Here is a 12729-nt window from a genome sequence, read left to right as displayed (position 1 = left end):
ATCCCAGAGCTTTGCACACACTAGATAAGTGCTCCACAACACTCCATTGCCTTGACTATGGTGGATTCACGAGGCACTGGGAACATGTCAGGAACAGCTAAGAAAGATTCATACTGGAAACATGAATGTGGCCAGGCCTGGCCTCCTGGGAAGGCCTTCAGCGTGGTGTTGCAAGCACTTGGAGACTAGCTGTGTGCACAGTGCCTCTGGAGACCACACACTCGTTCCTTTAAAGCCATGAGGGCACGCAAACACGCAGACAGTTGCCTACCTGCACAGCTGTCTGGCTAGGGGATGATCCAACCAAGTTTTCCTGCTGTGGCTGTGCAGTCCCCAAGGATGCTGGCATAATTTTGCTTCCAGAATCCTGCCCTATTAGAACGAATGTAGGACAGTCAGGTCCAGCATATGCATGAAAAGGGCTTCTTTCTTCTGCTCTTATTTTGAGATAAGGTCTCACTTTATATCCCTGGTTGACCTGAAACTTGCTAAGTAGACCAGACTGACTGGTCTTGACTATACAGTGATTATCCTGCTTCTGCCTCCAGAGTTCTGGGATTAGCGGTGTGGACCACCACACCCAGCCTGAAAGGGATTTCTTGATAAAACCTGTTGGGAGTAAGGGAGCAGTACTATCAGCTATGGAGGCAGAGATAGGTGCTATTCAACTCTGAGTAGGAATCAATAGAGCAACTTAATCTACGAGAATAACCAGAACTGCAAATGCATATGTAGTTTCCAGTTGTCTGTGGTCTGAGAACGAGGCCTCAGCCTGCAGTCAGTACTTCAGAACTCCAAACTACACTTGCAGGAAGGAGGCCCAGAGGGGATTCTAAAGGATGCTTGAGCTCCTGTATTTGATTATGCATTGAACTGGCAAGAACAGTTACTATGCGCACAGCTGTGGGCAAAAGGCTGCTTTGCCTTAGCATGAGAGGAGTCGAGCAGCTACTGTTAAGCACGGTAAGACAGGATGCAACCTACAGGTCTCCAGTTTGGGGGTGGGGCTTCTGAACACGCATGCACATCGCGACATGGGGCTAACGACAAGGTTCTGTGTGCCTTGCTCATCAAACCCAGAGCTCTCCCTTCTCAGAAGCGCCCTTTGCTTTGGGTGGGAGGGGACAGAGGAAGGGGATGACTGGGCAAATTCCAGCTCAGGGAGACTCAGGAAGAAAGATTCTGTGAAGACAGAGGGAGGCCAGCAGCTCATGTTTCAGGCATTGGGAGGATGGGGCAGACTCCAGCAAACTTCGTAAAGGCTCCTGACCTGGCAGTGCTGTGCTCAAGAGCCCTGGGATCTGCGCTTGCCTCAGGCCATCTGTGGTCTTGGACGTGGGAATGGGGGAGGTCTGGTTCAAACACTTTTTCTGAGCCTGTAGACCAAAGAACCAAGAAAAATGTTAATTTCACTGTTAAAAGTAGAAAGAGACTGCTTCTTTCTTTAGATGTATTCAGTGTGTAAGAGTGCTTTGCTGTGTGTATGTGTTGTGCACCGCATGTGTACCCAGTGACCAAAGAGGCCAGAAGACATCAGACCCTTTGGCACTGGAGTTATGGATGGTTGTGAGCCACCATGTAGGGGCTGTGAACTGAACCTGGGGCCTTTGCAATAGCAACAAGTGCTTTTAACTGTTGAGCCATCTTTCCCGTCCCAATAGATTACTTTAAAATGCCAAACAAGCAATTTGAGGTACTGAATGCCTTTAATCTGAGTAAGAGGCAGAGGCAGGTGGAACTCTGTGAGTTTCAGGATAGTCAGGCCTTCATAGAAACACACTGTCTCAAAAACATAAAACAAGTGCTAGACAATATTCATTTTTAAAAAAGACTTATTGTTTGTTTTTAGAGGCTGGACGGGCGTCAGATGCCTCAGATGAAGTTACAGGGGGTGTCAGTCACACGCTGCTTTGGGGAACCCAACTCAGGTCAACCAAATGTTTTTTGTTTTTCTTTCTTTCTGATTTTTTTTTTTTTTTTTTTTTTTTTTTTTGGTTTTTTGAGACAGGGTTTCTCTGTAGCTTTGGAGCCTGTCTTGGAGCTAGCTCTTGTAGACCAGGTTGGCCTCGAACTCAGAGATCCGCCTTGCCTCTGCCTCCCAAGTGCTAGAATAAATAGGCGTGTGCCATCACCGCCCGGCCTCAACCAAATTTCTCTCTCTCTCTCTCTCTCTCTCTCTCTCTCTCTCTCTCTCTCTCTCTCTCTCTCTCTCTCTCTCAGGCTTATTTATTTATTATGTATTCAGTGTTCTGCCAGCATGTATGTATCCCTGCAGGCCAGAAGAGGGCACCAAATCTTATTACAGATGAGCACATGTGGTTTCTGGGAATCGAATTCAGGACCTTTGGAAGAGCAGGCAAAGCTCTTAACCACTGAGCCATCTCTCCAGCCCCATCAACCAAATTTCTTAATGTCTGCTAGGTGTCACTTTCAGGTTAACTATTACAGAAAGAACACTCTAAAAACATTCTTCTATCACAATGGGAGAGTTTCCGAGTATATCTAGAATCTATACGCTCATGGAATTTTTTTTTCTCTCTCTCCTTCCCTCTTTGGTGGGGGCAGGGTCTCACTATGCAACCCTGGCTGACCTGACACTCACTATGTTGATCAGGCTGGCTGGGACGTCACAGAGATCTGTCTGTTTCCGCCTGGAGAGTGGGATTAAATGCATGTACTACCACACATGCCAATTGTTTTTTCTAAAACAGAACGACAATGCTCCCAGTATTTTAAATCAGTGCATTGGCCCATCTCAGGCATCCTGACTTCCTGCTCTCACAGCGATGCAGAGGAGGGGGAGCACTTGCTTCATCTTAGCTACAATGGACCAACCCTGTTTTACCTCACGAGCAGGAAATGAATGGAAAATTATATTTCTTCTTTTTCTTTCTTTTTTTCTTTTTTGGTTTCTCAAAACACAGCTTCTCTGTGTAGTCCTGGAACTCACTCTGTAGACCAGGGTGGCCCCACAGAGATCCGCCTGCCTCCCAAGAGTTGTACTCAGCTGGGAAATCATCCTGGAACTGGATCTGCAGACTGGCCTCAAACTCAGAGATCTGACTGCCCCGCACTTGAGTGCAGATTAAAGGCGTGTGCCACCATGCCCAGCCCAGGACATGATTCTTATTAGCAACTCCTGGGTGGGGTCTGTACACAGTCCAAACACCAGGTCTGACCCATGCCTGTCAACACACACTTTCTTTTCTGTGTAGAGTGTGCACTGCTCTTATGCCTGCCTTCTGTGAAGCCATACTTTGTACAATGTTAACTTTAGGTGACAAGAAATTAGGATCTGCAAATTCAACTTAATACTAGCCTGAATAAAATAGAATAACAAAAATGAATCTAATCTTTAAACTGTGTCTCCCTCCTTCTGTTCTTTTCCTCCTCCTGTGTTCAGAAAGATTAAGCCCAAGGGCCTGACTACTGCTAGCGACTGCTCCCCTCTGAACTCAAGGTCTAAATTACTCACGCTGACTTTGAATGCGCTCTAGAGCCCAGGCTCCTGCACTCTTGATCCTCCCGCCTCACCTTTATAAGTGGCTAGGATTACAGGTATGTGCTACCCAGCCCGGTTTTCTTTTCTTGGCCGTACTAATTTGAGCCCAGAGTTTCACACATGCTGGGCAAGTGCTACGCCACTGAGCTACGTTCCCACCCTTTGTAATCTTCTAACTATCACGGTGGCACAAATTGCATCCTTTGCTCTTGGGGCTAGAACACTTGCTTTGACTGTGGGGCAGAGATGGGATAGCATGGACCGGGCAACACTGGTGGTAATCTCTCTACTGGGAACTTGGCCTGGCCCCTATTTATTTGTTTATTTTTGGTTTTCTTTCCTTTTTTTTAAAAAAAGATTTATTTATTATTTTACAGTATTCTGTCTGCGTGTATGTCTGTAGGTCAGAAGAGGGCACCAGATCTCATTACAGATGGTTGTGAGCCACCATGTGGTTGTTGGGAATTGAACTCAGGACCTTTGGAAGAGCAGCCAGCACTCTTAATCTCTGAGACATGAGCCATCTCTCCAGTCTCCCCCCCCCCCCTTTTTTTTTTTGGTTTCACGAGATAGGATTTCTCAGTAGCTATGGAGCCAGTTCTGGAATTCACTCTGTAGACCAGGCTGGCCTTGAACTCACAGAGCTCTGCCTGCCTCTGGGATTAAAGGTGTGCACCACCAGCCAGTTTATTTTTGTTTTTCTAAGAGAGCGTCTATTACTAGCTCTGACTTTCTTGGAATTCACTAGTAGACCAGGTTGGCCTTGAACTCAGAGATCTGCCTGCCTCTCCCTCCCTAGTTCTGGGATTAAACGAGTGCGCCTTTTTTCTTTGGCTATTTTTTATTATTTTTAAAATTCTGTGTATGTGCACACACGCCTCTTCTCTCCTGTATACTTGCACGCATGCGAATAGTCACACACACACACACACACACACATACACATGCACGCACACACACACACACACACACAAAGGTTGGTATGTTCCATATTTCATAATTTAATTCTCCTCATGATCTGACAATAATGTATAGGCAGCTCTCATAGCAAACCATCCTAAAACTTTTATTTTTAATTAATTAATTTTGCACGATCAAGGATCAAACATAGGGCCTTAACCATGTTAAGCAATCACTCTATCACTGAGTTACATGCCTAGTCCTTTTTATACTTTTTATTTTGAGACAGGGTCTCCCTAAATTGTCACGCTGGTTTTGAGCTTTGGCTGTGGTGGCTGCCACTGTGCAGCCCCAGCCTGGCCCCTGGCTCCCGTGTAGACTCCACTGCGCAGCCCCAGCCTGGCCCCTGGCTCCCGTGTAGACTCCACTGCGCAGCCCCAGCCTGGCCCCTGGCTCCCGTGTAGACTCCACTGCGCAGCCCCAGCCTGGCCCCTGGCTCCCGTGTAGACTCCACTGCGCAGCCCCAGCCTGGCCCCTGGCTCCCGTGTAGACTCCACTGCGCAGCCACGCTTCTACTCACTTCCTGTCATCTGTCTGACAGCCCGGAGAGACCCCAGGTCCTGTCTAGTCAGTATGGTAGGAGAAGCTGGGGGATGCTATTTTTAAAAATTTTTATAAAAACAATGTTTGCTCCAAACTGTAAGGATGACTTTCATCTACTGCATATGCCCCAGAAATACTACGCTCGCCTCAGGGTCACTCATCTCCGTTCTGTTTCTCTCTCTTCAAGTTTTTTTGAGATTTAACTACAACTGCATCACCCCCACCCCACCCCCGAGTCCCTCTCATGCACCTGCCTCTTTGTTCTCAAATTCACAGCCTCTTTGGCTTAATTCGTTCACTCTCCGCTTCACACTTTTGGTTGAGGCTGTGGTCTCTCAGCCGCGTTGCCACACCTGTCTGTGTCTGGCCTCCCAGCCATAATGGCCTCTCTCACGCTCCCTCCTATAACCTGCCTTAGTCTAGTATTCTGTCTCGGCTGCAGACAGGGACTAGCACTCAGCCTGCTCAAGTGGGACTAGGCATTTAAAACTGTGTGGTTTGATGAGAACGGTCCCCATAGGCTCAGAGATCTGGATCCTTGGACCCCAGGGAGTATGTGGGAGGCGTGGCCTTGCTGGAGGAAGTGCGTTGGTGGGGCAGTTGCAGGATGTGGTGGCACAAGCTGTTAACCCCAGCAGAACCTTCTAGACTAGCCTGGTCTACAGGAGAGCAGTGCTGTGTGGAGAGACCTTGCCTTGCAAAACTAAAAACTTTTAAAACAAAATAAAACGAGCAAACAAAAAACCACCAAAAAGCTATTTACTTATACTGTATATGTATGTCAGTGTGTTACATGTATGCATGTGTGAGCATGCAGTGTGTAAGCCTGTGCATGTACTCAGCAGCCAGAAGAGGGCACCAGGTGTCCTTTCTATCATCTCTGCCTGTTGCCTCAAAGCTAGAATTTTCTAGGCTACAAGGGAGCAATCCCCTTTAATGTCACAGCATGTGACAAACACTAGATTGTTACTTGGGTACTAAGAGTCTAAATCCAGTTCTCAGTTTTGTATAGCAAGTACTCTTAACCACTGAGCCGTCTCTCCCCCGTTCTGTTTTCTTCAGAGAAGGTCTTATTTTATAGTCTAGGCTATCCTTGAACTCACAGCAGACCTCTGCCTCAGTCTTCCAAGTGCTGGGATTACAGCCACAACCGACTACGCCCAGTTCTTAGTCTATTGCAAGTGACTCTGCACTGCACATCTCCCCAGGCTAGCCCCAATGCAGGCTAGCTTCCCTCTCTGACTTCTGTGTGCGCACGCCCCCTCCCTCTACCGTGCGGGTGTGTCTGGGTCACTGTGCTGAGACGCTGCAGCTTCCCTGCTGACTTCCCTTCTCTGCCTGTTCTCTCCTTGCTCCCTCTCAGCCGTGCTGCTCAGTCAGTGCTCAGCCCAGCTGTCCGTGGCTGCCTCAGACTTGATGACCACACCTGAAACTCAACAGCTTCCTTTACAAGTAAGAATTCCCCTCCCCGTTTCTGCCGCTGTTAGCATCTTGTGTGGTTCTTAGTCCTCCACCACGGCGGCCAATCGCAGGTTCTAGCTTTCAAATCCATGTACTTCCCACCATGGCCCCCACCATAGGCTACACTATTTCACATTTAGGTTAACACTATGACTACTTTTTTTTTTTTTTGGAGACGGGTCTCACATAGCCCACATGGTTCTGTAACCATAAGCCATGGTTAACCTTGAACTCCTGATCTGGTGTCTGTCTACCTGTCAACTCCCAAATGCCTGGACCATGTACAGGTGTGTGTCCATGCCTGGACTATGACACTGACTTTCTTGTTTGTTTTTGAGATAGGATCTTACTATGTAGCTCTGGTTGTTCTAGAACTCACTATGTAGAACAGGCTGGCCTCAAACTCACCAATATCCAATTGCTACTGTCTGTGTAGTGTTGGGAACGAAGGTGTGTGTCAGAACACCCAGCAACAAGGCTCTATTTTTATTTATTTATTTAGGATTTACTTATTTATTTAATTTGGTTTTTCAAGACAGGGTTTTTCTGTGTAGCTTTGCGCAGCCTGTCATGGAACTCGCTCTGTAGACCAGGCTGACCTTGAACTTAAGGAGACTCTCCTGCCTCTGCGTGCCCACTGCCCAGCTTTGTTTTGTTTTTGTGAAAGGTTCTCCTGTAGCCCTGGCTGGCCTCGGCCTCCCAAGTGCTAAGATTTAAGGCAAACCGGGACTGGAGAGATAGCTCGGTGGTTAAGAGCACTTGCTGCTATTCCAGAGGTCTTGAGTTCAACTCTCAGCAACCACACGGTGGCTCTTAACCATCTGTGATCTGAGATCTGGTGCCCTCTTCTGGCCTACAGGCATACATGCAGAAGGAACTCTCTCTCTCTCTCTCTCTCTCTCTCTCTCTCTCTCTATATATATATATATATATATATATATATATAATATTATATTATATTATATTATATATATATATAATAAGCAAAAAAAACCCTAAAAAAAAATAAAGGAACACACTTGGCTCTTAACATGCCAAAGACTCATAGGACACACACCACACACCTTTCCCATCAACATCCTCCTCCTAGCACCTAGACCCACTTTCCTTCCCCCATGGTACACGCTATCTTCTCTCCCAGGCTTTTCTGGCCCCTCTGTCTTGTTACCACTTCCTTCATTTAGATCGGCAGCCAGTAAGATGGCTTAGCGGGTAAGGCTCCTGCTGCCAAGCCTGAGTGCGACCCACCCACACAGAGGAAGAGAACCAGCTCCTGCAACCTGCATGCTCATGCTGTGGCATGTGTGGCCACACGCATGCATGCGCGTGCGCATACACACACACACACACGTTTCTGAAACAGTGTGTGTGAACACTTGATTCTCTGGGTTCCTGCAACAGGGTTTTATGCTCCAGGGACTGTTGTGTGATAGTACTCAGTGCTGAGAGTTGATTGAAGTAAACACCTCACACAGACTGGGGCTACACACTTGGTGCTCAGTACAGATGGAAAGAAAGACACACAAAGACATCAGGGAGGAAAGCAAGGAGCCTGAGAGCTTCTAGGCATTTGGACAGGAGCCTGAAGAAGCGAGCGACTGAAGCAGGGCAGAAAAGGGCAGGCTGCGGTTACCACCAGTGTGGGTTCAAAAGTACCCACCGGGGACTGGAGACCCTGAGTGCAGGCCATGTATGCTTCCTCCTAGGAGTGGAAAGCTCCCAGAGGACCTGGCTCAGGTCACCGGGCCAATGGTTTAGGATTGTTCTGGAAGCGTGCTGTGAAGGAGGGGGCTAAAGGCACATCAATCATTCTGACAGGGAACCTGTGTCTAATGAGGTGATATTAGGGCTATCATGGGTGGTAAGCATTGCCTGCCCTGCGCCCTCCTCTCTGAGCTGCACTTCACAGTCACTTGGGCGTTTCTGTAAACACTGGGGCCTGAGGTCCTTGCTCCAGGCTGCTTAGATCAGAATTTATGGGGATAAGGTCCAAGCATCAACAATTTTAGAAGCTCCCTAGATGACCTGATTGTGCAGCTAAGTTCCTCATTTTTGAGACGAGAAGACTAAAGACAGACTGAGACCACAAGCCACTCACTGACAGGATACAGGCAAGGACGACTCAGCCGGGCTTCCTCACCTAACTCTGCTTGCTTTCCTGGAGAAGGCTCCCTACAGCCTGCCGCAGAGGAAAGTACAGTGTGGCGGCCTGTGTGAGCACACACTGTGTCCACCGTGGGCCTGCCACAGGAGCGCGTGTGCACCTCCAAGAAAGGGTCAAAAATAATCTGCTTAAGCCCCGGCACTGTCCTGGTTCTTGTCCATATTTCCAACATTCATGGAGTGAACGCATGAGACATTTTCAAAGAATTTAAAGCTGAGTATGGTGGTATACTTTTTAGCATTGGAGAAGCAGAGGCAGGGGGATTTCTGTGAGTTTGAGGCCAGCCAGAGCTACATAGTGAGAGAACCTGTCTCAAAAAAAATTTTTTTTTGTTTAAAAACTTTTTCAAGGCAGAGTTTTTCTGTATGTAGATCAGGCTGGCTTCAAATTCACAGAGATCCACCTGCCTCTGCCTCCTGAGTGCTGGGATTAAAGGTGTGCACTACCACTGCCCAGATAAAAATGTTTTTATATAGGATTTGGTGACTTATTAAAAGTATGGGAGAATAAAGCATGGCCATGGTGCTGGATATCTGCAGACACAGTAAGGCAGGAGAGGGTGGGGACCACAGAGAGGCGCAGCTGGAGATCTCAACAGACAAATCAGCTTGCTCACACCTGCACCATGAGAGGACATGCTGGCTTGTGGTTCTCACAGAATTTTAAACCTACTACTAAATCTTTTGGAGCACTGAGGAGATTTAGACCTATCACAGTTTTGTCTGACAAGCTAACTCTCACAAAAGTCATCTGTTTAATCGCTGACTTCATTTTTGATCCAGTCACAAGACAGTGAAAAGCTTCCGAGTTACTCCTGGCTTAAGCCCCCAGATCACAGAGCTCCGCGAAGGAGCCTGGATCTCAGTTTGAGACCAGGCATTCTCAACCAAGCCTGCAAAGGAAGAAGTGTTTAGCGATGGTAACCTGTCAGGAGCAGAGGACCAGGCTTGAACTAGCTCCACACAAACAGGACAACTTAAGCATCAAAAAGGAAGGCGGGCTGGAGAGAGAACTCAGGTTAAGAGCACTGACTGACCTGAGGTCCTGAGTTCAATTCCCAGCAACCACATAATGGCTCACAACTATTTATATCGAGATAGGGGCGCACTCTTCTGGTGTGTGTGTGTGTGTGTATATAATACATATATATGGTGTACTGTATATATAATAAATCTTTAAGAAAAAAAAAGAAAGCACGCTAAGTAGGAAGAAACACAACCAGACTGGATATGCACACTAGACTGCAGATTAGCTTCAAAAGAGCAAGGCGGTGTGTGTGTGTGTGTGTGTGTGTGTGTGTGTGTGTGTGCGCGTGCGTGCGTGCAGCTGTCAAGTGGGTGAGATCCTGATGAGTGAATAGGAGAGGCAGCCATGAGGTTACTGGGCCACAGCCAATAGCTAGCTGACTGAAGAGTCAGAGTCATTACAATATTTTATCTACTTTGTTCAAGGATTTGCATTATTTTTCTTTTTTTACACTTGTGGAGGGACGAGGATCACATGCGACAGTGCACACGTGGAGATCAGAGGACAACCCATGGGATTGGGTTCTCTTTCTATCGCATGAGGTCCAGAGATTGAGTTTAGCCTGGCGACAAGCAACTTTACCTGCTAAGCCATCTTGCAGGTCCTTAAGGTTTTTATAAAATTATTATTATTATTATTATTATTTATTATTATTGTTTTTCGAGACAGGGTTTCTCTGTAGCTTTGGAGCCTGTCTTGGAACTAGTTCTGTAAACCAGGCTGGCCTTGAACTCACAGAGATCTGCCTGCCTCTGCCTCCTGAGTGCTGGAATTAATGGTGTGCGCCACCACCGCCTGGCAATTTTTATTATTTTTAATTATGTATATATGTGTGTCTGTGTGATTGTCAGTGCAGGTGCCCACATAGGCCAGAAGTGCCAGATCTCCCTGGGGCTGGAGTTACAGAGAGCTGTGAGTTGTCCCACGTGAGTGCTGGGAGCTGAACTCAGTTCCTCTGCAAGAGCAGCAAGAGTGCTGGGCGATGGCGCACGCCTTTAATCCCAGCACTTGGGAAGCAGAGGCAGGCGGATCTCTGTGAGTTCGAGGCCAGCCTGGTCTACAAGAGCTAGCTCCGGGGCAGCTAGGACTGTGACACAGAGAAATCCTGTCTTGCAAATAATGTTTTCTGATTGAATTTTGAGTGAAAACTATTATGACAACACAGAACAGCAACACGTCCCGCTCTCGGGAGACACCTGCTGCAGAAGGGACAGGCGAACAGTCACAGTGCTTATCAAGGACTCTGAGATGGTTCAGAGGAAAAGCCGTGTTTGTATTTGCATGTGTGCACACCACACAGGCACAAGGACACAGTACACTAAACAAACACTACAGACAGAGGCTACGAGGGCACCAGGTGAACAGTTTGCTGCAGCCTTCCAGCTTCTGTGGCTCTCGAGTCTCCCCATTAAGGAGAGTGGGAGTGAGGCTCGAAGCCCAGGAAGTCGGCTCCATGGGTCACCCATGGCAAGTGGTGGCTGGAGAGAGGGGAGGAAAGGACACCTCCCTGTTCTAGGTGAGTGCCTGCAACCAAGCTACTTACAATGCAATGCCGAGAAAGCCAGTTTTCTCGAATGTTAACAGTGTGTGCATGTGTGTGAGTGTGCACATGTGTATGTGTAGAGGTGAGAGGACACCTTTACAGAGTGGGCCCTTTCCAGGTTGCCGGGCTTGCTCAGTAAGTACTTAACTGCTGAGCTCTCACTGCCCATAATATTAACCATTTATATTATTAAAATGTTGGATTATTGGGGCTGGAGAGAGGCTCAACAGTTATGAGCACTGACTGTTTTTGAAGAGGACCTGCGTTTAGTTCTGAGCACTGACCCTGGCTGGCTCACAGCTGGGATTACAGCACCTAGGACTTTCTCAGCAGGGTAGAGGCTGCTGTAACAGCCGCTCCCAGGCATCAGCACTTCTGGGAGGTGGGGACAAGTTCCTAGAGCTGAGAGGGGATGAGGCCGACCTCAGTCCCGCCACCAGACCCTCCGGGGCTGCATCAGGAGGAGGGGACTCTGCTTCTAGCTCATCATACTGTCTGAAGAGTCTACATTTACACAAACATTTTCACTGAAAATTATCAGCTTTCTCTGAAACTTTTGGAAACCACTTTATTTCTTAAAATTTTATCTTATTTATTTTGAGACAGGGTCTTACTAGGAAGCCCTGGCTGACCTAAATTCACTAGGTAATCTAAGATCTGCCTGCCTCTGCCTTGAGAGGGCTGGGATTAAAGATATGTTTACCCCACCATAATTCTAGAAACATTTGAATGGCTACATATTATTTCAAAATGTCCAACCCCTTTCTGTACGATTGATATCTGGGGTTCTTAGGAAACAGCTTTGCTAGTGTAGGAAGAGCAGGGCCCGAGGGTTCACACTCTCGAGCTCAGGCGTGGGGGCTGAGGGGCTAACCAGCCCTGGATAGAATGAGATCTTGTCTCAAAAACAAAAACAAAGAACTTTAAAACATGGCTGGAGATAAGGCTCAGCAGTTAAGAACACTGGCATCCTTCCCAGCACCCATGTAGTGACTCACACCCATCTGTAACCCTAGTTGCAGGGGATCTGGAGCCATCTTCTGGCCACTGAGGGCACCAGGCACATATACAGTGTACAGACATACATGCAGACAGAACACTCAGGCACATAAAAAATCCTAAAACAAATGAAGAAACAAACATACAACAGCCTAAAAACAAAGCAAAGCGCAAGGACACGCTGTCGGACACTTCATTCTGAGTGAGAAAGGGAAGGTGTGAATCTCGGGGTCTTAGGAAGTACCCAGATCTCTGTCTGGCCAGAAATGAGATACAAGCAGAAACAAGTAAACTCAATTGTATTTCAACACCAAGGGGATGGGAGAACCAAATAAGTTCTGTATCTTGAGTTGGGTTCTCACTGTGTATGCATGGCTGACGTGCAATACTAAGTAGACCAGCATCAGGTCTAACGAGCATGCTTGTTTTCACAATAGTGAAAACACGGACAAGCAATTTTTTAAAAAAATATTATTTTATTATGTATACAATATTCTGTCTGTGTATATGCCTGCAGGCCAGAAGAGGGCA

At 47.3% G+C, this 12729-nt stretch overlaps 1 protein-coding gene across 5 annotated transcripts in view; it reads right to left on the bottom strand.

The window, feature by feature from the left end:
• Bicral (BRD4 interacting chromatin remodeling complex associated protein like) overlaps nucleotides 1–12729 on the bottom strand; it is a 93720-nt gene that overhangs the window by 11146 nt on the left and 69845 nt on the right. For all 5 annotated transcript variants that reach the window (XM_038344135.1, XM_038344138.1, XM_038344137.1 and 2 more), the window contains 2 exons: nucleotides 1271–1376; nucleotides 272–372 (listed from right to left, as the gene is read on the bottom strand). In XM_038344135.1, coding sequence (XP_038200063.1) covers nucleotides 272–372; nucleotides 1271–1376 — 207 coding nt within the window. The remainder of the gene's footprint in view (nucleotides 1–271; nucleotides 373–1270; nucleotides 1377–12729) is intronic.

The sequence above is a fragment of the Arvicola amphibius genome, chromosome 9 (assembly GCF_903992535.2).
Source record: "Arvicola amphibius chromosome 9, mArvAmp1.2, whole genome shotgun sequence".
NCBI classification, from domain to species: domain Eukaryota; kingdom Metazoa; phylum Chordata; class Mammalia; order Rodentia; family Cricetidae; genus Arvicola; species Arvicola amphibius.
The sequence above is the reverse complement of the archived record's forward strand: the minus strand, read 5'-3'. Positions and strand labels throughout refer to the sequence as shown.